The following is a 24,714-nucleotide window of genomic DNA, read 5'->3' as shown; positions in this document are numbered from 1 at the left end:
TGGGGCAGGACATGGAGACAGCAGGAAATTGAGAGGGGTGTGATGGGGGGAACACCGGCCATCAAGAGACAGAAGCTCCAGAGTCCAGGAAAGCCAGAACCAAGCAGCTAATGAGAGGCCTAGGCCAGAATCCAGACATTTCATCTAGTCAGCGTGTGAACGAAACTCTTCTGTTTGGGCAGAATCAGCACTTCCCGTGGCCTGGCCCAGGGACTGCCAAGAGGAACTGTCAGGAACATTTATGCTCCTGGACAGAGACAGTTTTCCCCTCCCATTCGTGCACATTCTGCTTAATAAGGAAATGTGGGCTGGGAGGTCTCTTGGGGACAGGAGTCCTCCAGGCCAGGCCAACTCAGAAGTCCACTGGGGCTCACAGTCACTCAGTGTCAGTGTGCCCCACCTGACCAGCAGTGAGCTTGTGCCTGGAGGTCTCTGGGCAGAGCAGCCAGCTAGGGTTCTCCTGGTCTTGTGGTGACACCCTGGTGCACCCCTTTCCCCGAGCCAGTGAGGCAAACTGTCGCCAGTGAGCCACCAGATCTAGAGCTTGGAGAGTTGGCTTCGTGGTGCCTAGAAGACCAGATGGGTGCCACATGAGGAGGTCAGTTGTCTTGCTCAGGGCTGCCCTTCCCTGCATATTGGAAAGTGTGGCCTTTGGTGGCCAAAGTAGTCTTCCTAGTCATGCTGGGGTCCCACGGGGACTCCTGTGGAGTCCTGGCCCAAGGGAAGTCAGAACGAGGTGCCACAGAGGCCATGGCAACATCATGCTCTCCTCTCTTGTCCCATCCTGGGCCAGTGGTGGTTTGCACTCCGCACACCCCTGCGCCACCGTCAGCTATGAATGGCTCAGCCCAAGAGACCAGAGGGCTCAGGTGGCTCCCCATGTGCAAGAGGCATGGCCTTGGCTCAAACATCTCCTAACGTGACACAGCTGGGAAACACATTCACCTATCAAGACTGAGGGCACTCTAAGGAGACACACCAAGCTACGCCCAAGGCAGCATGGTAAGGGTCACATGGGTGACCCTGGGCCAGGGAGAGTGGGCCACAGGACTGAGGGAGGAGCAGAAGCAGCATCTGCTCCTGGCCCAGGCTGGTCTAATTCTGCCAGGGCACCTTCACCTTCTGAGCCTCTTGGGCTGGACTTCAGGCTTCGAGGGAACACTGAACCTTACACTGGGCCTCCTGCTCCCTCCTGCCTAGCACTGCACAGTGCTCAGTGCCCTTCCCTGGAGCAGGGGCTGCGGACAGAATGGCCACAACCCCAGGTCTGTCTCAAACCTTCCTGTGGGAAAGAGGAGCATCTCTGAGCATCCCCAGTAGCAGCTCTAAGGAAAGCCCAGCCCCAGCCTGGGTAAAATATGTGGACCAAAGGCTGTGACTTTGACAAGTAGACGTCAACACTTATGACCTCAGAAGAGACAATCAAGGTTGAATACCACCTTGCTGGGCTGGAGCCTGGACAGTGGGACATGCCCTGCCCCATTGTGAGAAAGCCTCCCACCCAACCCTGGATGTGGGACGCAACCCTCTGCATCATGGCCATTCGATCCCTACCCCTCTGAAGGTCACAGGTCCATGGCAGTGTGGGACCTCAGGTTCTCCTATCTGAGCAGGGGAGGTTGGTGTCTTTCATCAGGGCCATGCCCATGGTAGCTGGAAATAGGGAGGCCAGCTCAGGGGCTCTGGGATCAGCCTTAGGGCACTAGTCTGAGTCAGTAGGCACCATTACCCCCAACTCTGAGTGAAAGTTAGTTCTGAGTAGAACTGGGGCCTGAGGTAGGGACAGGAAAGGGAACGCAGCCCCTCTGCAGCATTAGTTGTACAGGGGCAGCCCCATGGCTGCTGCAGACCCAGAACTCTTTCTGGTTCCCATGCCACCCACTACCCAGGCCCGGCCTCTCATCAAGGTTCAAGGGAGCATGCTTGGTCCAGCTCTTACCTCCACCAGGTGGGGTGTTGGGTTGAAGCCACACAGGTTGCACACCTGGAGCCTGCAGGTGGTGCATGTGTTATAGTTGGCTGGGCTCTTGCTGCCCACGTTGAGCTCGGCTTGGCACAGTGGGCAGATGGCCCTTTCCTTCGGCATGGTCTTTGGCTTGGCAGCAGCCTTCGATGCTGCCTGATGTTCTGCTCTGCCATGCTTTGGACTGGTTGTTCCCCCAGTTTTCGGCAGGGCTCCAGGTCCAGATCCAGGACCCATTCTAGCCCCAGGCTCAGTTTTGGCTCCAGGTGCTGGCCCAGGCCCGGGCCCTGAGCCCAAGGGTTTTGGGCCAGCCTCCTTGCTGGCATCATTGAAGACGATCTTAGGTGTCCCCTTGCTGGGGGCAGGCTGGCCCTGGGTGTCAGCCTCGGGCTGCACAGACATGAGGGTGCTCGCCTGGGTTAGCAGCGACGCGCCAAGGCCGAAGAGCTTACCAGTGAGGCCCTCCTGGGTCTGCTCAGTGGCACCAAGCCCAGCGGGCACTGCGGTGGCACTTTTGGCCGGGGCCTCTCCTGCAGGTGGCCTGGGCTCAGCTGTGGAAGGCTTGGTGGGTTGAGGGGGCTGAGGAGACACCCTCCCCACCTCTGGAGGGGCAGCTGCTTGGGCAGGCCCCGGCACTGAGGTGGCCCTGGCTGTCTCAGCCTGGCGGGACCCAGGCTGTGGTCCTCCTGGGCCCCGAGATCTCTCTTGGTCTGGCTTCCCCAGGGGCTGTTTGGCCGGGGAGTGGGCAGGAGACAGGGCTGGGGAGTGCAGCTGCTGCTGGCTCTTGGAGCGAGGTGCAGTGGTCATGTCCATTCCCAGAGCCCTCTGCATCTGACAATTCAGACAGAGCCACTCCTTCACCTGAGGAGAGAAGCAAAATAGTCAGCAGGGTGGCCAGGACTGGCAGTACTCATGGCCCAGGTCAGTGCAGGCTCCACAGCAGCCAAGGCCACTCCTAGCACAGGCAGGAGCACCAAGCCCTGCTCAGGCATTTCTGGGCTACCAGGTGGCAGGGCTGAAGGACAGATGGCACTCCCCTGCCCTCTAGGAGTTGCCAGGCATGTGAGGCAGTGGAGGCAGTCCCATCCCCCACCCCACCCCAACCACCAACTCACTGCCTGCCAGACCCTCCTGCTTGAGAGTCCTCCCTGCCACCCCCTGGCAGTGCCTGAGATCTGTGCACCCCAACCTCCCGCTTGGATGAACCCAGTAGCCTTCCCCTGCTTCCCACTTCAGGCCATTTGCACATAGCAGCCAGACTGATCTTTTAAAACCTAACCCAAGAGGAAAGGCATGGCCCTAGAGCAGTGCTTATATGCAATGGGTATTCAGTAAAAACTCACATAATGAATAAATAAGTGAAGAGTAATACGTGGGAGAAGGGCATAGAGAATAAAAAGAAACAATGATTCCTATCCTGAAGGAGCTTAGAGTCTAGCTGAAGAAACAAGATACTACAGAATGAAAAATCTTGAGAACAAAATAAGTGAGGGTAAAGTAATGCAATGTAAGTGACTGATGTTAAGTAGAATTTTTAAAAGCCTTTTTTTTCCCTTAAGGAAGATAGCTTTTTAAAGAAGTGGGATAATTCATGCCTCCAGAGCAAACGAGACATGTGCTGCTATCCATGTGATAAACACATAGTTTCCCTCTGTCATTAGCCCTGTGCAGGGATGGGCACGTGTCCTGGCAAACAGAGTCAGTTAGAGCCCTCCACGTTATCTGGTAATGAACAATAGGAGAGAGGGTCTTTATTCGTTTTCCTTTGGATTACTAATCAGAAGGATGTAGCTTTGGAGCGGCAGTAGTCTTCTTTCCCAACATACAGAGAGATGCTAAGAATGATGTCCATAGATGGTAGGAGTCAACGAAAGGAGAAAGGAGTAGATCTGATGACTTCATTCCATTCCCTGGATCTGGCTATGCCCCAAGTCTACCCTTGGACTTCCAGTTACATGAGCCAATAATTTTTCTCCAAAAACCCACATGTAAATCAGAGCATCTCACCAATAGGATCAAACACTCTAAGTGGATTTCCACCACACCTTGGGAACTCTTCAGCACAACTCTGTGACCCAACCCAGCCCCACCCCAGCCTCCCCCTCTCTCTGGTCTCTTTTCCTGCCATCTCCCCTTGGCTGTTTCACTGCAGACACTCTAGGCTGTCTGCTCTGCCAAGTGGTCCCCTGAGCTCATTTCTGTACCAGGGCCTTTGTACTCCTTATTCCCTCTGCCCCCTGGCCCAGCTTGTTGTATAGATTTCAGATGAGGTAACACTTTCCCACCAGGACCTCCTCTGGCCACACAATCTAAAATGCTCTCCTTTGGCCAGGTGTGGTGGCTCACACCTGTAATCCAGGCACTTTGGGAGGCAGAGGCAGGAGGATCATTTGAGGTCAGGAGTTCAAGACCTGCCTGACCAACATGGTGAAACCCCATCTCTACTGAAAATAGTAAGAATTGGCCAGGTGTGGTGGCGAACGCCTGTAATCTCAGCTACTTGGGAGGCTGAGGCAGGAGAATTGCTTGAACCCAGGAGGCGGAGGTTGCAGTAAGCCAAGACTGTGCCACTGCATTCCAGCCTGGGCAACAGAGTGAGACTCCATCTCAAAATAATTAAATAAATAAATAAAAATAAAACACCCTCCGGGTACTCTGTGTCAAATCACCCAGCTTATTTTCTCCATAGTGCTTATTCTTTCCCAAAGTGTCTACTGATTTGTTGTTTACAAGGTGTCTTCTGTCCCCCAAAGCAGCCCATGAGCTCTCGTTGATAGGGTGTTCTCAGGGCTGCACACAACATGTGGTACAGAGCAGGGCTCATCCCAGAGGGGCTTGCTTCATTCATCCTGGCAATTTGGTCATGCAGGTCATAGCTCAACAAGGTGGAAGCCCCGAAATTTGGTGCCTCAAAGAAGAGGCTCCTCCTCATCAACCAGAGCTGAGGCTGGAGGCCAAGGTTGTTCTCTGTCTGTGGTTGCAGCCAGAGGTTCTGAATACACCCTATTGGCCACCCAGTCATCACCAGGGGAAGGTGCCGTCTCATCTCTGGGGCAGAAGGCCCCTTTTATTTACCCGCACATGTGGCTCCAGCCCTGCTCTCTGCCTTGAGGCCCCAGGGCTACTGCTGCAGGTTGACTTGCCAGTTGGGGGACCTGGGCTCAGGTGCCTTATCCCAGCAACCCAAAGGCAGCAGCCAAGAAGAGGGAGAACACTGCACTTTGGCAAGCACCCCCTTGTGCCAAGCACCACATAGGGCATGTTCACAGGCATTCTCTCATTTTGTCCTTACAGGAGAGAAAACCAAGATCTGAGATGTTTTAGCAATGTGTTCTCAATGGTTCCCTGGCTAGGAAGTGTTGCTGCTGGCAAGATCAGCCCTGACAGCTCTGCGTAGCTCCTAAACCACAGCCTGGACAGCCTGGAGCCTGGTGCCTTCTGTAGTCCTGCCTCTTCCAAAGGCCAAGTCAGGCTCTAGAAGTCAGCACTGCAAACCCTGGCAGAGCCCCCCAAAGGCCAATCCCAGTTCTAGAAACTCTAAGAACAGTGATGCCGAGGCAGTGAGGTGAGAAGCCATCCCACTTGCTGGGAACAATTAACCCACCCAGATGCTTTTTAAGAAGCAAGGCAGGCCAGGCACGGTGGCTCACGCCTGTAATCCCAGCACTTTGAGAGGCAGAGGCGGGCGGATCACGAGGTCAGGAGATCGAGACCATCCTGGCTAACATGGTGAAACCCCGTCTCTACTAAAAATATAAAAAATTAGCCAGGTGTGGTGGCACATGCCTGTAGTCCCAGCTACTTGGGAGGCTGAGGCAGGAGAATCGCTTGAACCTGGGAGGCAGAGGTTGTAGTGAGCCGAGATCATGCCACTGCACTCCAGCCTGGGCAACAGAGCGAGACTCTGTCTCAAAAAAAAAAAAAAAAAGAAAAAGAAAGAAAGAAGCAAGGCAGCTTTGTCTATGTTTGGGTAGAGAAAGCCAGAGAGAAAACAATTTCAGTCCCTGAACCCAGTCTAAAGACCTCTTTAGAAAGGTCATTCTTGGGAGGGAGGGGCTTATTCCCATCAAAGTGGGAGTTCCCCAGAGCAGGCCATTTCTACTCATCCAGAGAGGGACCCTGGAAGGGGATTACTCCCCAGAGGGGAAGCTCAGCCTCTGGCCCAGGGTGGCAGCCACAAATTCAGTTCTTCCCGTGGGTGCCCAGCCCACACCCAACATCCCATCTCTCTCATTCACCTGGCCACTGCAGCATGCCCTGAGGTGAGACTTCTTCCTGGGAAAGGGAATTTAGGAGGTAAGGCTTCTTATGCTGGGACTTTGGGGTGACTCTCCTTGGGGTTCTGAATCAGGCTGAACAAAGGCACGTGCCAAACCTCCTGCACTCACCGCCAGAACTTTCCTTTCCCCAGCCCCCGTCATCCAGGCTGTGGCACAGGCATCTCACCTAAAATAGAACTTCTCCAAGAAAAGGCTGAAACGCCCCTCAGTGACTCATCGCCCAGATGGGTGCAGCTATTTCTATCCAGCCTCTTCCAGACAGTAAGGAACCTTGACCGCACCCTCCCCACAGCCCCTCCCAGGCTCAGGCCCAGCATGCAAGGCCTCCTAAGGAGGACACTGGCTGAGGGAGCTCTCTGAGGACAGCAATACATCCCCCTCTCTGCCTCCCCGACAGATCCCCAGGAGTTTCCTGGGAGGAGCCCAACCTCAGTCTCTTCCTCCATACTGCAAGGCCCCTATCCCCACACTCAGGGGGATGGAGGCTGTCCACGGGGTAGGGAGAGAGATGATGGCTGTGCACCCCAACCCACCCGCCCACCCAGCCTGGGTATACATGAACAGTTCTGTGACAGACTCCCCTGGCCTGAGTGCCAGTACAGTTAGAGCCTTCCTTAGCTGCACACAGTGATGCCTCCTCATCAAGAGGTTGAACCCAGAAGGCTCCCTGTGGTTCCTAGGCCCTCTCCAAGCTGGCTCTCCACCAGAATCAGAGGGACTATCCTTTTACCAGTGTGACAAGAAGCCTCAGCTAGGGTTCTGCTGTCTAATACCTCCAAGATCCTGATCTGGCACATGGGCAGGAGATGTGCAGGCTACCAGCCATGAGCCTCATGTCTCAGGAGCCTTCCTGGGGCTACCCTAAGGTGGACAGCTCTGCCAGACATTAGCTTTGAATGAGCTGACTCTTCTTGCTAGCAAGGAAGCCCATCTTGCCATCTCCAAGGACTGGTAGGGACCTCCATGGAAGCCCATGCACCCCGGCCCAGTGGGGGCCTAGGTGGCAGTAAGGATGGGAAGGCTCAGTGCAGTACAAGGTCAAGAGGTGGTTTAAGAGGTGGGGGAAGCAGAAGCTGCAGGAAGCCTTCCTACAGGCTTTGCAGGGAGCCACTGCCACCTGTCTGCTGGGGACTTGGAAACATAGGACCCTGTGGGCTCTGTAGCTCTGAGAGGACTTTCTCCCTGAGAAGAGTCTTTTTTAGCTGCTTCCTTACTCAAACTATTCAGTGTGCAGAAGGGCAGCTAAGGTGGCACTGGCCAAGGATCCAGAGGCTTGGGGCCCAAGCTGGAGGCTGTATGAACTCTAAGTTGAATGAGCAGCTGTGATCTGTCTGCAATGGTCACTCCCTGCTAATTCCTCCACTGGGCTCTGGAGCAAGGAGGGCAGTTCTGGGAAGAGCTTCTACGTCTTCCCTGCAGGAACACTGGCTGCACAGAGTGTCTCAGCCCTCAAGAGTGGGACTCAGCCTTGCTTGCCATATCTGGCCCCAAAGGATGCTCACAGGGTGGAGTCTACCTCACGGTCACCTCCATGGCTGTCAGGAAGCTCTGAGAGCCCCCCGAAGTCACATGTTCTCTTCCCACTCGCCTCCTCTCACCCCCCCAGCAGCAAGGAAAAGGAAGGTTGCAGACGTCACTCAGCCTTCTTCCTGTGGAGAGCCCCAGCCCTACCAGGGAGAGCAGGCATTCAGTGTTTCAGATCACTCAGCACTGACATCACGCCTGATGCCGCATTTATGCTTTCCATTTTGGTACAAGTTGAAACATCACAGAACCAGCTCATAAAGGAGCCCTCCCTGCAGGTGCCAAATCTAGAGGTTCCTGGGAGGGCCCCACTGGCCAGTGTGACTATATGCCTTTCTGGGCTATGAGTCACTGGCCAGGTCTCATCAGGAGGAACATACCTTCCCATGCCCCCTGGACAACAAGGACAGGCCAATGTGCAGAAGGGCAGCTAAAGTGGCAGCTGAGAGGGAGGGAGTCAGGCCTAGCCTGGATACTCACCCTGGTACAGCAATAGACATGTTGCCTGCCCCATCTAGCACCTTACTGTCAGCTAGCTGACCTCAGGCTTAGGAAGCAGGTACCACAGGGTCCCAGTGGGCAGGGTCACACTGATCCAGAGCTGGACCAGCCAGGGGAGGCCTGTGCCAATCTATCAGAGCCCTGAGGAAGGTCTTGGGAACCTGCCCAACATCTGAGGTCAGGATCTGGGGAGTGGAGGCTGAACCTAATCGCACCTGGGGCTAGAAGACCTCACTGGCTTGGATCTCCACGAAAGGGAGAGGATCCATCCCCTTGCTGATCCCTGGACACATCTGTCTCTCTGCCCTCAATATCTCTTAACTCCTCCCACACTGCTCTGGACAGCCTCCCCTCCCGACCCAGGATGATCTGGTGTACACTGTAACACACCCCATCCATGACCGGCCAACTCCCCTGCACCCTCCCCATATACACTCCTCTTAGTCACCAGTAACCCTCTCCAGGAGAGGCTGGACCCTTGGACTAGCCTCAACTTCTCCTTAAAATCCCCAGGACCCTTTGGTTCATGCCCAGCTTCCCCTCCTGGCTTCTGCTGCCCTCCCTCCAGGCCCCTTTATCCTGGCCTGCAAGTCCTTGGCCCTCGCCTCTTAAACTCCTGCTAAATGACTTCCATGGTCACTCCAGATGACCTGCAACCCACATGGGGCTGAGCTGCAGACAGCTTCTCAAAGCTCACCGACTGGAATAATTAATTGCTGTACATTGCATTATATGTAAATTTTAGCTAAAAAAGAGAAACCTTAAATAAATACTGAACTCCAGTTAATGATACGCTTGAAGTGCTTAGTGGGAAGTATACTGATATCAGCGATGTACTTTTAATTTTTTTTGGAGGGGGACAGGGTCTGGTTCTGAAGTGCAGTGCCATGATCATGGCTCTCTGCAACCTCCACCTCCCAGACTCAAGTGATCCTCCCACCTCAGCCTCCCGAGTAGATGGGACTACAGGCATGGCGCCACCACACCCAGCTAATTTTTGTATTTTTTTGGTAGAGACAGGGTTTTGCCATGTTACTCAGGCTGCTCTTGAATCCCTGGGCTTAAGCAATCCTCCCACCTTCGCCTCTCAAAGTGCTGGTATTACAGGTGTGAGCCACCATGCCTGGCCCACTGCAATGTACTTTGACATTCAACAAAAAGATGGATGGATAGATGGACAGACAGAAGAACAAATAGATGGTAGAATGGATATGTGATAAAGCCAGGAGAGGAGGGGTTCATTATAAATCCAGATAGTGGCTTTGTGGGTGTTCCTTGTACAATTCTTTCAACAATTTTGTAGGCTTGAAAATATTCATAACTTGAGGTTGGGGGTAAAAATGACTTGTCGACCTGGTTGTTCTGTTTTGCTCCACCCAGCAAGGCATCAAGAGCTCCTGTGATGGGCTCTTGGCAGTTGACTCCCCACTACTGCTCAGATATTCTCCCCTCCTGGATCCCTTGGCCCTCCACTTGCTGGCCTTTCTACTCTTCTTTGCTTATCCTTGCCAGCCACCTTTGCTGGGTTCTTCTCAGTGCTGGGGAGCCCAGATCCTGACACCTCTTCTCTCTGTCCACATCTCTCCTATGGCACTTTAAATGTCACTATATGCTTGTGAATATGAAACAAAAGTCTCCATCCCAACCTGCCTGTTTCATGCCAGGGTCTTAGATTTGTCAGGCACCTTCAACTTGGCAATGGCCCAAACAGAAAAATTCTCTATCTCCATCTCCTACCCTCCACATCCAATCCAATTCTGTCTGTTTAGCCACACAAACACACCAGGAATCTATCATGGCTCTTCGCAGTCATCATCACCACTACCCCAGCCTCAGCCTCAGCCCCCTCTGCCACTCTGGCTCCCAGAGCCCACCCGCTACCCCTGCAGGCTGTTCTTCACATAGCAGCTGGGGGGTGGGGGAGGGGTGTATATATATGTGTGTGTATGTGTATGTGTTGTTTTAGTGTATATGTATATATATGCACACACATATATAATGTGTGTTAAAATAAATATTAAATTGCAATTTTAACCATCTTAAAGTATACAATTCAGTGGCATTAATAATTCATAATGTGTAACCATCACCTCTGTCTATTTCCAGAGGGTTTTTAAAATTAGCATTATTTTTGGCCGGACACTGCGGCTCATGCTTGTAATCCCAGCACTTTGGGAGGGTGAGGCGTGTGGATCACTTGAGGTCAGGATTTCGAGACCAGCCTGGCCAATGTGGTGAAACCCCATTTCTACTAAAAATACAAAACTTAGCCGGGTGTGGTGGCACATGCCTGTAATCCCAGCTACTTGGGAGGCTGGAGGTAGAGGTTGCCGTGAGCCAAGATTGCATCACTGCACTTGAGCCTGGGCGACAAAGTGAGACTCCATCTCAAATGAACAAATAAAAAAAAAATTTGCATTGTTTTTATTGTGGTAAAATACACATAAATTTACTACCTTAACCATTTTTAAGTGTACAGGTCAGTGGTATTACATTCATAATGCTGTACAACCATCACCACCATTCATCTTTGTAATTCTTTCCATCTTGCAAATCTGAAACTGTACCCATGAAACTCCCCATTCCCCCTTCCTGCAGCTCTTTTTTCTTTTTTTAAAGGCAGAGTCTTGCTCTGTCATCAGGCTGGAGTGCAGTGGCACTATCTCAGCTCACTGCAACCTCCGCCTCCTGGGTTCAAGCAATTCCCCTGCCTCAGCCTCCCAAGTAGCTGGGACTACAGGCATGGGCCAACACGCCCGGCTAATTTTTTTTTGTATTTTAGTAGAGATGGGGTTTCACCACGTTGGCCAAGATGGTCTCAATCTCCTGACCTTGTGATCCGCCTGCCTCGGCCTCCCAAAGTGCTGGGATTACAGGCATGAACCACTGCACCCGGCTCCCCTCTTCCTCCAGCTCTTGACAACTACCATTCTACTTTCTGTCTCTGTGACTTTGACTACTCTGACCACCTCATATTTGTCTTTTTGTGACTGGCTTATTTCACTTAGCATAATGTCCTTAAGGTTCATCCATGTTGTATCATGTGTCAGATTGTCCCTCCTCTTTAAGGCTGAATGATATTTCATTGTGTGTATGTATGTATATACATATATTTTGCATATTTGCTCATTTGTCAATGGGCTGTTGGTTGTTTTCACATTTTAGCTATTGTGAAAAATGCTGCTGTGAACATGGGTGTACAAATATCTCTTCAAGACCTTCCTTTCAATTCATTTGAGTGTATACCCAGAAGTGGAATTGTTGGATCATATGGTAATTCTATTTATAATTTTTTGAGGAACTGCCATACTGTTTTCCAGAGTGGCTGTACCATTTTACATTCCTAAAAACAGTGCACAAGGGTTCCAATTTCTCCACATTCTTGCCAACATTTATTTATTTATTTTTATAGCAGCCATCCTTAATGAGTATGAGATGGTATCTCATCGTAGTTTCAATTTGAATTTCTCTAATGATTAGTCATGTTGAGTATCTTTTCTTTTTTTCTTTTTTTTTTTTTTTTGAGACAGAGTCTCGCTCAGTTGTCCAGGCTGGAGTGCAGTGGCGTGATCTCGGCTCACTGCAACCTCCACCTCCCAGGTTCAAGCGATTCTCCTGCCTCAGCCTCCTGAGCAGCTAGGATTACAGGTGCCCACCACCACACCCAGCTAACTTTTGTATTTTCAGTAGAGACAGAGTTTCTCCATGTTGGCCAGTCTCAAACTCTTGACCTCAGGTGATCCACCCGCCTCAGTCTCCCAAAGTGCTAGGATTACAGGTGTGAGCCACCGCAGCCGACCTATGCTGAGTATCTTTTGGGGAGTTATTGGCCATTTGTATATCTTCCTTGGAGAAATGTTTCTTCAAGTCCTTTGCCCATTTTGTTTTTCAGAGACAGGTTCTAGCTATTTGCCTAGGCTGGTCTCAAACTCCTAGGCTCACGATACCCTCCCACCTTAGCCTCTCAAGTAGCTGGGAAGACAGGTGTATATCACCACACCTGACTCCTCTTTGCTCCCCCCCACTTTTTTTTTTAGACACAGTCTGGCTCTGTCACCCAGTAGTGCGATCTTGATTCACTGCAACCTCCGCCTCCTGGGCTCGAGCGATTCTCCTGCCTCAGCCACCCGAGCAGCTGGGAGCACAGGTGCCCACCAACACGTCTGGCTAATTTTTTTATTTTTAGTAGAGATGGGGCTTCACCATGTTGCCCAAGCTGGTCTCAAACTCCTGAGCTCAGGCAATCTGCCTGCCTGAGCCTCCCAAAGTCCTGGGATTACAGGCATGAGCCACTGCGCCTGGCCTCTTTGCCCATTTTTAATTGGGTTTTTGTTTGTTTATTTCTGTTGTTGAGTTGTAAGACTTCTCTGTATATTCTGGATATCAATCCCTTATCAAATATATAATTAGCAAGTATTTTCTCCCATTCTGTGGGTTGCCTTTTTACTCTGTTAATAGTGCCTTTAGATGTAAAAAATTTTTAAATTTTCATGAAGTCTATTTTGTCTATTTTTTCTTTTGTTGCCTGTGCTGTTGGTGTCATATCCAAGAAACCACTGCCAAATCCAATGTTGTGAAGCTTATCCCCTATGTTGTCTTCTAAGAGTTTTATAGTTTTGGCTCTTATGTTTAGGTATTTGATCTATTTTGAGTTAATTTTTGTATATGATGTAAGGAAAAGGTCCAACTTCATTTTTTTGCATGTAGATATCCAGTTTTCCCAACACCATTTGTTGAAAAGATTGTTCTTTCCCTACTGAATGGTCTTGGCACTCTTATCAAAAATCATCTGACCGTATATGTGAGAGTTTATTTCTGGGCTACGTATTCTACTCTATTGGTCTATATGTCTCTCTTTATGCCAGTACCACACTGTTTTGATTACCATAACTTTGTAGTAAGTTTTGAAATCAGGAAGTGTGAGTTCTTCAGCTTTGTTCTTCTTTTTCACAATTATTTTGGCTATTTGAAGGGCCCTTGAGATTGCATCAGAGGGGTGTTTTAAATGCACATCTGACCTTCCTACTGCCACCTTCCCAAACCTTGGGAGTGCATCAGGAGACCCCAGCAAGCCCAGCAGGACCTGCATGCCTTCTGGTCCTGTCCTGTGGTACAGCTGTCCTGGACCTTTGCTCCTGAACCCTCACATGAACCAAGCACATCCCCTCAGGCCTCCTCTTTTTCCAACTGCCTCCCATCCAGCAATTCTAACATTCTACAGCCTAATGCTCTCTTTGGAGAAGCCCCCAATAACTTTTTTTTTTTTTTTTTTTTTGAGACAGAGTCTTACTCTGTCACCCTGGCTGGAGGGCAGTGGCATGATCATGGCTCATATAGCCTAGATTTTCCCAGGCTCAAGTGATCTTCTCACCTCAGCCTCCCAAATACTTGGGACTACAGGCATGCACCACCATGTATCTTTGCACCATGTATTTTTTTTGTAGAGATGGGGTTTCACCATGTTGCCCAGACTAGTCTTGAACTCCTGGGCTCAAGTGATCTGCCCACCTCGGCTGCTCAAAGTGTTGGGATTACAGGTGTGAGCCACCATGCACAACTACCGCCAGGAATCTTGTCTCAGCATCGTACCAACAGCACCCCCCATAGCCTTCCCCTCCTTGACCCCAGATGTGATTGTGTGTTTGCTTGTGTGGTTCTTGGTGGCAGTGGTGCCTCCTGCACTGTTCTGAAGGCTTCACAGAGCTGAGCAGCACATCTGCTTCATTTCTACCTGTTTCTCCAGTGTCTGGGACAGTTCCCGGCTATCAATAGGACTGAAAAGCACTGTAGAGGGAGGCAAGGACAGGAAGAAGGGAGAGGGCTGCCCTCTGACTCAGTGGGTTAAACATGCCTGTCCAGGCCAAAGGCTGAGCAAAATAAAGAGTAGAAGCAGCAAAACCAACAGGTTACCAGCCAGCAACTGGGAACTTTACTTAGATTTCCTGGTCCCTGCCTCTTCCTGACTCTGGCTCTCTTTCCATCACCTCCCTTTCCTGCCTCCCCTTCTTGTGCCTTCTTCCACTTCTTCCAACTCCTACTTTATTTATGGATTTCTCTTTTTCTCTACCATTTTTACTGCATTTTCTTTTTATTCTGTTTCCTTTGCCCTTAGATATGAAAACAAGTGTTTTAGGAGTAAAATTTCTTATTTTCAGATCTGAATTAATTTTACACTCATTCTTAGCTTAACTTATGGCCCTCTTCCATAACTAAAAGGTAGAATTCCATGCCTGTTGTCTCCTCATGGCCCCAGTGGCTGTGGCCTCCACCCTGCAGTGGTCCAAGCAAGTAAGCAGGCCAAAGGTCCTGTCTTCTGGGAACATGGACCACTTCGGGGCATGTACTAAGCAACAGGGCTGGCTGCTCCAGAGTGACTAAAGTTTGGAGAGTATTTCTCTATTGACTTGGAGACTGTTTAGGTCAAAGTGGCTACTCTAAAGCAAACTGCCCAAGGGCTAGCTATTCGGTGGGAGAAAGGCCTCCTGAAGGGCCTGCCACCTGGAGATCCACTTCCATTTTGTTTGGAGGTGAGCGTTGGAAGGCTGGGCAGACACCCTCCTGGGCCCAGGAAAGAGGAAGACACCTTTACCTCCCCTCAGTACACTGCTGGTCCCATGTCCTGAAACCTGCTCCTCATTCCTCTCTGGCCCAGGTGGCAGTGTGGCCAGGAGGGAGCAGAGGGAATGAGACAAGGCTGCTGGCTGCAGCAGAGGGATCTGTGCTGAACTCACAGCACCACCCCCGAGCCATCTGGAGCCCTGGCCCTTGCCGGAAAGCAGTGGGATGCAGGCAGGGGAGAGAGAGGCTCGGAGCCACTGCACTGTCTCCCTCCCTTCTCCACGCCGCCCACCCTGGGAAACTGCGTAGGCTCATGGTTTGTCATTGGGTAGGAGTTGGGGATGGTATGGGTTAAATATCCTTGGCTTGGCCTCAGCAAAGTCCAGACCTTGGAATGGGTGAGGTAAGACCATGCTTACTCCTCTGTAGTTTTCCTAGAGAGGCTTATAAGTAATTCTGACTAGAGCAAGGGTGGTGGGAGGCAGATGGACCACCTTGGCCTGGAAGGCTGGGGATGGGGTGGCAGCCCTGCTGCTCCCCACAGGGGCAGAGGGTGGGCCCCTTCACTCTAGATGGTGCTCTGGGAGGATTCAGCTGATCAGACTGGAGGCTCGGGCATGCAGGCAACCCTGCCTCTGCACCGCAGTCACTCCTGGGATGCTGCTCTGAGGATGAGGACAGACTGGCATCTGCAGGAGCTCCAGGCCAGGATGTGCTTCTGGGGCTGCTCTGAGTGGGGCATGGAAGTCCCTGAGAAGCCTACAGAAGCAGGCTATGCCTGCCCCAGGCCACGGTTCATATTCCCCAGCAACTCACTCCCATCCCCACTGCCCACCCCAACTGTATCTTCTCATCTTCTACTTAGCAGGCTCAGGCCCATGCCTTGTCTCCCTCCCACCCCCAACTGTCAGAATAGAAGCCTAATAAGGGCAACATGGGCCACCCTTCTGGTGCAGAAAGGGGTGGCGGGCCCACATGTAAGTCACTGAAGAATGGAAAGGTGGACTAGCAGGCCTGAGCAGGCATGGGCATTAGCAAAAGCACTGATGCCAATCCTTGGACTCCTGATTTCCTTCAGAGAAATCTGACATTCAGGAAATTCAAGTATTTGTCCAAAACCCCACATCTACAGAGAGAAAAGGAGAATGGTCTTCCTGCCTTCTCCTTATCAGTGAGGACTGAATGCTAACACCTCTGGCCCCCTGGCATCAGTGCATTGTCAGAGGGAGGGTCTCTTGTGGGTGGTAAGAAATGTTCAGGCCTCAAACAGAAACACCCAGTCTTTCTCTGTGGTTTCGGACAGGTTAAATTACTCGCTTGCCCTGAGCTACGAGGACTGGGGATATCCGGAAAGAAATGGCCTCCACCAAGAAGAGTATCTGGGACTGCCCTATTTGTTCTGAACCAGCTTCAGCCTTAGCAAAATGGACTATGGATGGGGAAAATGAGGCTGCAAATCCCTGGGGGAAAGCTGGAGACCAAGCCACTGGTCTAGGTCCACAGCTCTTTTGCTCCAGAAGAACCCAGAATAAGCCAAGACTTCCTAAGACTCAGTCTCCTCATCTGTAAACAGGGACTGTGCTCTGAGCTCCTTCCCCAATTTCCATGCAGTCTCAACATGCTCTAGGCACTCAGAAACCCAGCAAACTACATGGGCAGGCCTCCTGCTCTCTGCTGGATCGGCAGAATGGTGAGTACCATGTCTGTCTGTGTAAGTGTAGTAGCCCTCTAGCAGCCTAGGGCTGATAGGGGAAACTTGGGTCCGCTGGCCAGAAAAACAGTGATTGCAGATCTCAGACACTGCTTCTAGCCAAATGGAGCTAACTGTGTGTGATTCCCATCTCCAGATCTCATCTGCTGTTTCTGCAGCACTCAGCTAAAGTAATAACTCTGACTGATGCCATCATACACAAAAACAAAAACACCAAGTCCTGGTGACCATTGCCCAGTGGGGCCAAGTTCTTTCCCTCCTTTCTGTGCATTTGTCCTCATGCAGCCATTCGGCACAACTGTTCAATCACACTCCAGATCTACACAGCAGCTTGAGTTCCAAACCAGCCAGTAAGTCTCTATTAGTGACACACATGAACAAAGTTCCATTTTCTGCGGTCACATTTCAAAGTTCCAAGCACAGTTTCACTAGTCATCTTGGAGATGCCCTGAAAGCCTCCATGTCACTTGTGTGGCCCACGTCCTTCTCTGGGACTGCTATATCCCTCTGTCCACTGGGAAGCTGAGGAACAACGCGTCCTGCCGACACGCCCTGGACACAGCACCCAGGCTGCTGGACCTCCTCAACCAGGCTCAGCGTGACTATACTAGCAGCTCCAGACATACTCCCCAGCCCACACAGGATCCCCAGGACACTCTCCAGTGGCCAGTGTCTGCAGGCATCTGCGCTGGGACTGGCAGTACCTCTACCTTTTTCTACTCTGATTAGGCCACTCCTGGGAAGTGAGGAACTGAAAAAGAAAGTGAGTGCTGTAGCTGAGTTTCCTGGAAAAGGTCACTCTCTCTGACCCCATCACCCAGACACCTAACTTCAGAACCAGCCCCTTACACATGCCCAGAATCTCAGGCCAGGCAGGAGTTCAGCCCAGAGACACCAGGGCAATCCCAGCCTTCTTGACTGACATAACATCAAGTTAGAAGTGGCCAGGACAGATGTAGTCTGACTAGGACAGATCTAACAGCAGGTGTGTGAGCAAAGCCTGCAAACCTGTTTTCTCATCACATGGAAGCATGACCAGGAAGGTGAACCTGCTCTTAGCAAAGTGACAAAGAGCAACTGCACTGGTTCAAGAATTATGCTTTATCACCCCTCAGGAAGATGTGCCAAGGATTATTTTTTCCTTGACAAGAACACCACTGAAAGCCAACTCTAGAGAAGTGAAGGTTCTACCTGAAAACCCCAGCAGAGAAGGGTATTCACCATGTGTGAACTTGGAGAAGGGACCAGGTCAGCAATTCCCAAACTGGGTGCCATGGAACAGCAGCTCCTAAGATGTTCTGTGAAAGCAAGTCTGGGAAAGGCTGCCAGCCATAGCCCTGTCCTGGAACTCTGTGATGCCCCTCAGGACACTGAAAATCCTGAGGAATCTCACAGCAAAGAAACATTTCATTTGTCCAGCCCAGCATTTGTTTGAAGTATTTGGCTGAGACCCACTCTTCACCAAACACTATGGATCTGAAGTAAGTGTGAGGCCCCATCTTCTCCTGGCCCTGAGCCTCAGCTTCCTCCCAGCACAATGAGGCAGATGGACTGAGTGTCTCCAAGGTCTTCCTACTCTGCTGTTTTTCCAGGCACAGCCAAAGGCTGGCTCCCTTCCCACCTCATTGAAGGTCCTGGGCTTGGAGAGCCTACAGGCAGGGGCCATGGTTTGGTGAGGAATGGGATGCCCACCAGGAGCCTGGGGCCACCATGTGTGGCTCTTCCTTATCCCCACCCACCTCACCCGGAGTTGTCCAGGTGCTGTGCTGCATCTCAAGGGAGCTGGAACCCAGAGGGGCAAGGCCAGCATGAGGAGGGGATGTCTCATAGCGGTACAGTCCACCTGCCAAGCCTCCCTGTTCCTGTGAGGGGCTTCTGGCTTCTCACTGGCAGAAACACACAGGTGAGCTTCCCTGGCCTTAATCGTATTGTTCCAAATTCTGAACAGCAAGCGCTTACCTAACTGAACAGTGCAGGATGGCTTGTTTCTAATCACAGATGCAATAATCACGAGCGTGCACGCCTCCTCAGGAAGCCCCCACACTCCAGGAGCAACTCCAAAGGCACTGAGTCATCTCCCCACACCGACAGCTCCTTCCTCAGAATCTCACACTTACCTCTCACAAACCACACGTCCCACACCCACAGCACCTCATGGCATATATAGACCCTGACCTGTGAACAATTATTCTCACTCAGCCCCCTCCCACATGGTCCAAACGGCTCCAGCTGCTGTTAATCCCAGAGGCAGCCATGCCCGTGCCTGCAGCCAGCCTCTCTCCATCCTATCCAAAGACGGATTCTTGTGGGGAGAAACAGAGGCTTCTACTCCCAGAGGAGTAGGAGGAAATCAGCAGACCTACTCTGTTCATTTTAAAGCGATGGCCCCAACTCATTTGGTGAGACATCCCACAGTCATTCAAAGCATCCTGAACAAAGCCAGGCTGGGGCTGTGGACCCAGAGTCCTCTTGTCCTCTTGGGCGAAAAAGAAGCCAAACTCACAGAAATGGTCCTACAGTGGCCTCTTGGTGAGTGTAGGACACTGTCATCCTTGGTGAATGCTTGGTTCCCAGCCTGGTTCTTTACCCCAAGGTCATTTCTTTAGGGATGGGGTAGCTGCCCCACCACCTCAGGTCCCCAGCTGACTAGAACTAAAGCCAAGAAGAGGTGCTTCCCAGAGCCCAGCTGGAAGGCAGTTTCCTGCCTCCCCTGAAACTTTTCTCCCCTCACCAGCATCCCCATCTAGGGCCTGCTTTCAAAGAGAGAGGCCTCCTGGCCTAGATCAGGGAAATTTGCCTCCCTCTGTGTCCTATAGCTGCTCATGGCCCACTCCAAATGAGTTCCATTGGGAAAAATTGTTCGTAAGATTGTCTTTGGTCCTCTCGAAGGCCATTTTTCCAGACCAAACTTGGACCAGGTTAGAAAGTATCTTCTACTCTCAGACTCTACCCAAGCTCTCAGGGGATGCAGAAATCCCTTGGGAGATCTGGGGCCAGGCCCTGTTCTTTGCTGCCACATCCTGGAACCAGGACACATCCCTGCAGGAGGACACAAATGCTGGTGGTCAAGGGAAATGACCGGGAAAAGAGAGTTGGTGAAAGAGGGGAAGGGAACCAGGGGAGGTATGGTAATGAGGTAGCAGGTGAGTGGGGAGCCGGCGCAGAAGTGGTTACCTGGGTGAGATGAGGGTTGGGGTTGAACCCACACTGGTTGCAGACCTTGTTGTGACACTGGGTGCAGGTGTTGAAGTTTGGCTGGCTGGGGGTCGACGTGAGGTCCGAAGTCTTGCATATGGGACACAGCGTGCTGCTGGGAAGGGGGGCGATCTGAGGGACGGAGTAGGGTGATGTGGGGGTGCTGCCTCTGTCCGGTGACACTGAGGGGGACCGCCCTGATCTCTGTGTCCTGCTGTCTACCTGCAGCGTCCTGCGGGGACCATCAGCCTCCTGGCCTGCTGGTCCCTGTGCCCTTGTCTCTCGGGGGCTCTCATGGCCAGGAGTGGTAGCAGAAGCCTGCTTCGGAGTTGGGGAAGCTGCTCTCTGGTTACCCAGGGGTTCCTTGGGGTCCAGTCTCCGGGAAGTGCTGAAATGACATTGAAAATGACTGTTAGAGATACAGCTTAGAGAAGCAGCTTGTGGAGGTCTCTACCAAGCTAGGTGACCCTGCTAAGCCCCATCACCACCCTCTTCCTCCTGCCCAGAAGAATCATCATGGCCCTCATTTGCTGTGTCCTGTGCTGAGCCTTGACAAGCATCTCCAACTTGAACCCTTGGCACCAGGGCGTGAGGCAGGATTAAAACATGTCCTCTCACATTCTGATAAAGTACAGACTCTGATTCAGTAGATCTGAGTAGGGCCTGCATTGTAAGAAGCTCTAAGGTGATGCCATTACTCTTGTCTGAGGCCCATGCTTTGAATACCAAGATTCTAAACCTACATGTTAGAAATAACTGGGATGGGCCAGGTATGGTGGCTCAAGCCTGTAATCCCAGCACTTTGGGAGGCCAAGGCAGGTAGATCACTTGAGGTCAGAAGTTCAAGACCAGCCTGCCCAGCATGGTGAAACCCCATCTCTACTAAAAATACAAAAATTAGCCGAGCTTGGCGCACACCTGTAATCCCAGCTACATGGGAGGCTGAGGTGGGAGAATCACTTGAACCCAGGAGGCAGAGGTTGCAGTGAGCAGAGATCGTGCCACTGCACTCCAGCCTGGGCAACAGAGTGAGACCCTGTCTAAAAAAAAAAAAAAAAAAAAAAAAAAAAAGGCTGGGCACGTTGGCTCACGCCTGGAATCCCCGCACTTTGGGAGGCCGAGGCAGGCACATCAAGAGGTCAGGAGACCGAAACCATCCTGGCTAACATAGTGAAACCCCGTCTCTACTAAAAATACAAAAAATTAGCCAGGTGTGGTGGTGGGCGCCTGTAGGCCCAGCTACTTGGGAGGCTGAGGCAGAAGAATGGCATGAACCCGGGAGGTGGAGCTTGCAGTGAGCCAAGATCGTGCCACTGCACTCCAGCCTGGGCAACAGAGCGAGACTCCATTTCAAAAAAAAGGAAAAGAAAGAAATACCTAGGGTGATTTTTAAAATTCCGACTCCCAGACTGCACCTCAGTCGAATTACATAAAAATCTATGGAGGCAGGACCCTGGCATTAGTATTTTTTCCTCCCTAGGTGATTCCAACATGAGCCCAAGTTACTATACTGAGATACCATACTGGTCAATCTGCTATATCCTGCCTTGAACCCCTTCAGAGGCTGACCCTAGATCGCTGGGGATGGGGGATACTGCAATGCCTAGTTAATGCCATCTCCTGTACCAGGGGCCTGCCTCTACACAAAGGAGCCTTCCTTCTGGTAGCCCTCTGGCAAGCCTGATGCCAGACCAAATCTACCAAGATGGGATAAAGTGTTACTTTTCCACTAGTGTGAAGCTGGGTGGGTTTGGAGTTCCAGGATCCAGCCTTGAGGAACCGCTGAGTGAGGTCCAATGCATCTAACCCTCACCTCCATCCCAATCTGGCTGCAGAGGAGCCAACAGTGTTGGGTAGTTCCATGAGGTAGAAAGCAAACTGTCAGGCTAAATGTCAATCATATATTCCTTCTCCTTTGACCCAACTTAAGTTCATCTCTGCAATTTTCCTCTTTTCCAGTTTGAAAGAGGATGAGCACAAAAAGCCAAAGACAATGCTTTATACTGCTTCCCTGAAATTCTCTCCCTGCTTTAGTCTGTACTCATTGGGGTGAATGCTGGCACTCAGGAAACAGGGCTGACTTGCTGAGAGCAGTGTGGAGGCCCAGCCTGTGCAGGAGACTGCCCTGGTAGCTGCTGCCTCAGTGCCCCAGGAGAAGATTCTAAGTTTGCTGCCCCCATCTGAAGGCCATCTGCTTGCCAAAAAGATTTAAGAGCCAACTGGTAGGGCATCTTAGAACAAGCCATTTCAGGGGGAAGATGAGGAGCCCGCCTGGGGACACCCACCCCAAGATACTCTGCAATCCTTCCTCCCTTCTGAGGAACTGGCGGGTAGAGAAACATATCCTTGGTCTAATAAAGACTCTCCTAAAAAAAAGAAACACTATTAAATAGTGTTTAACATTCCTGTCATCAACCATCAGTGGCATAGACCTAACCATCCAGTCACAGACCCGCCAATTTCTTCTTCAGCAAGACAACCAGAGTTTGAGTCCAACCCCTCAGGGCCATCTTTGCCACCAGCTGTGAAGCGTAGCATGGTGGTGGCCACAGCATCAGTGGCCCACACTGGGAACCTGGGCTTCTCTGGGCCCTTTCAGTATACTAATTTCTAGGTATCCTAAAGAAATATTTCCCACTTGTCCAAATTAATAGTTTCATTTTTTACATAAATTATTTAGGACTGAAGTTTAAAGGCAGCCCTTGAAAGCAAATCAGAAGCTACTGAGAGCTTTTTACAACATGTGAATGGGCTGTGGCCCCCTCTCCAGGCTGTGCAAGCCTTCTGAGAAATGTAGCCATTTCTATTGTATTTGTGTTGCCCAATAAGTAGCAGGCAATCTATATATACAGTGACTTTTTAAATCAATGTTGTATCACAATATAGTCTTTCTGGAGACATTTAGGGTTCTAAACTCAGCTGTGGTGACAGTGAATAAACAAGCAATGTCTTCTGCACCCAGAAAAGTCTGCATGCAAGGGCAGTGTTCCTGGCATTGATGTGCGCCCACACACCTCATGGTAGCCATCATGACACCTGGAGATCGCGATATATGTCCACGGTCTTTGTATTCTCCCATCTTCCTAGATGCTTCCTTATATCCTCTCCTTGATCTTCAAGCTTCCAAACACCCCCTTTTGTCTCTTAACTGCCACTGATGACCTGCTGACCATCTCACAAAAAAAGTGGGACCCACCAGAAGAAACCCGCACAACCTCAGCCTCCCTACTCCTGTCCCCCAGTGTTCACCTGCCTCCTGATCCCAAGGCCCACTTCTCACCTTCACAAATTCTCCCCTATCCTTCATCATCCATTTCCCCCTCTCTATTGGATCATTTCAATTATCATACAAACAAGCTTCTCCCATCCTAAACAACAAAAAAGTAGAAGCAGCAGTACTTTGCTCCACTACTCCTTCAGCTACTGCCCCATTTCTCTCCTCTTCTTTACAGCAAAACTCCTTAAAATAATTATCTCCACTTGCCTGGCAAGGTGACTTGCCAGGTTGCCAAGTCGTAATCCTAACTTGGGAGACTGAGGCAGGAGGATCTCTTGAGCCCAGGAGATCAAGGTTACGGTGAGCTAGGACGACGCTGCTGTGCTCCAGCCTGAGTGACAGAGCAAGACTCTGTCTCTAAAATAAATAATAAAAGAACTGCCTCCACTCACTACCTCCCACTCCTCTCCTCTCTCCCTCTCAACCTACCCCTCCAACCTGGCTTTTGCCCATCACTCCACAGACATTACTCAGGTCACAGTCAGTAGGGACCTCCACATCCTCAAATCCGACAGTCACATCTCAGTTCCTCATCTCATTTGACCATCAGCAGCACTTGATCCTGGGTGATCACTCCCTTCTTCCTGAAGTAAGTTCTCTATTTGCCTTCAGGAATACCACCTTCTCCTGAATTTCCTCCTCCTGCCTGGCCACACCTTTCTAATCTCTTCTGCAGATTCTTCCTCATCTGCCAACCCCAGAACACCACTCCTTACACTGGAGAGACCCAGGGCTCAGTCTTTACACAAACATGCTTCTGTGAGTACTCACAATCCCTAAGTCTCAAGACTTACCCAGTCTCAGGGCTTTAAATCCACTTTCCACTGATACCCACCAAATGTCTATCTCTGGCCCAGAACTCTGCGCTGAACTCTTCACCTGTCTAACTGCCAACTCCACATCTTCACAGAGATGCCCTGTAGGCATCTCCACCTTGATACACCCAAGCTGAGCCCCTGATCTTCCCCCTAAATGTGGGCCTCCTAGTCTCCCCCTTGGTGCCGTCTCTGCCTCCCTTCCTGTCTCATCCTAAGTCAATCCAGCAGTATATCTTGTTGGTTTCTGAAGCTGGCCACTACTACCTACTCCCTCCTCCTCACCCCACCTGGTTTGAGCCATTCTCAGTTGCCAGGATAAGGCTTTGTGTGTGTGTGTGTGTGAGTCTCCTTCTGTTGCCCAGGCTGGAGCGCAGTGGTGCAATCTCGGCTCACTGCAACGTAGCTGGGACTACAGGCGCACACCAGCATGCTTGGCTAATTTTTTGTATTTTTAGTAGAGTCGGAGTTTCGCCATGTTGGCCAGGCTGGTCTTGAACTCCTGACCTCAAGTGATCCTCCCACCTCGGCCTCCCAAAGTGCTGGGATTACAGGCATGAGCCACCAAGCCCAGCCCCAGGATAAGGCTTTAAATACACAAGTCAGGCCACTTCTCTGCTTTGCTTAAGCCCTGCACTGGCTTCCTTTCCCTCCCAAAGGAAAAGCCAAAAGTCTTACAATGGCCCATAAGGCCCATGAGATTTTGCCCCTTTCCCTCTGGCCTCATCTCTGATTACCCTCTCCCTGATTCCACTTCCCTTATGCCAGGCCCACTCCTGACATGTGCATTTGGCCATTGGATTTGCTGTTCTTTGTTTTTTTTTCTTTTTTTTTTTCTTTAGTTTTGTTTTGTTTTTGAGACGGAGTCTCACTCTGTCGCCCAGGCTGGA

The 24,714-nt window shown here is 51.1% G+C and overlaps 1 protein-coding gene across 3 annotated transcripts in view; it reads right to left on the bottom strand.

Moving 5' to 3' along the window:
• The window catches only part of BSN (bassoon presynaptic cytomatrix protein), a 117,083-nt gene that overhangs the window by 26,463 nt on the left and 65,906 nt on the right, over window positions 1-24,714 (bottom strand). For all 3 annotated transcript variants that reach the window (XM_031009298.3, XM_055382440.2, XM_031009299.3), the window contains exons 2-3: window positions 19,712-20,120; window positions 1,940-2,824 (exon numbers count right to left, since the gene is read on the bottom strand). In XM_031009298.3, the coding sequence (XP_030865158.3) occupies window positions 1,940-2,824; window positions 19,712-20,120 (1,294 nt within the window). The remainder of the gene's footprint in view (window positions 1-1,939; window positions 2,825-19,711; window positions 20,121-24,714) is intronic.

Source organism: Gorilla gorilla, chromosome 2 (assembly GCF_029281585.2).
Source record: "Gorilla gorilla gorilla isolate KB3781 chromosome 2, NHGRI_mGorGor1-v2.1_pri, whole genome shotgun sequence".
NCBI lineage: Eukaryota > Metazoa > Chordata > Mammalia > Primates > Hominidae > Gorilla > Gorilla gorilla.
This window is presented reverse-complemented; position numbering and strand designations above follow the sequence as displayed.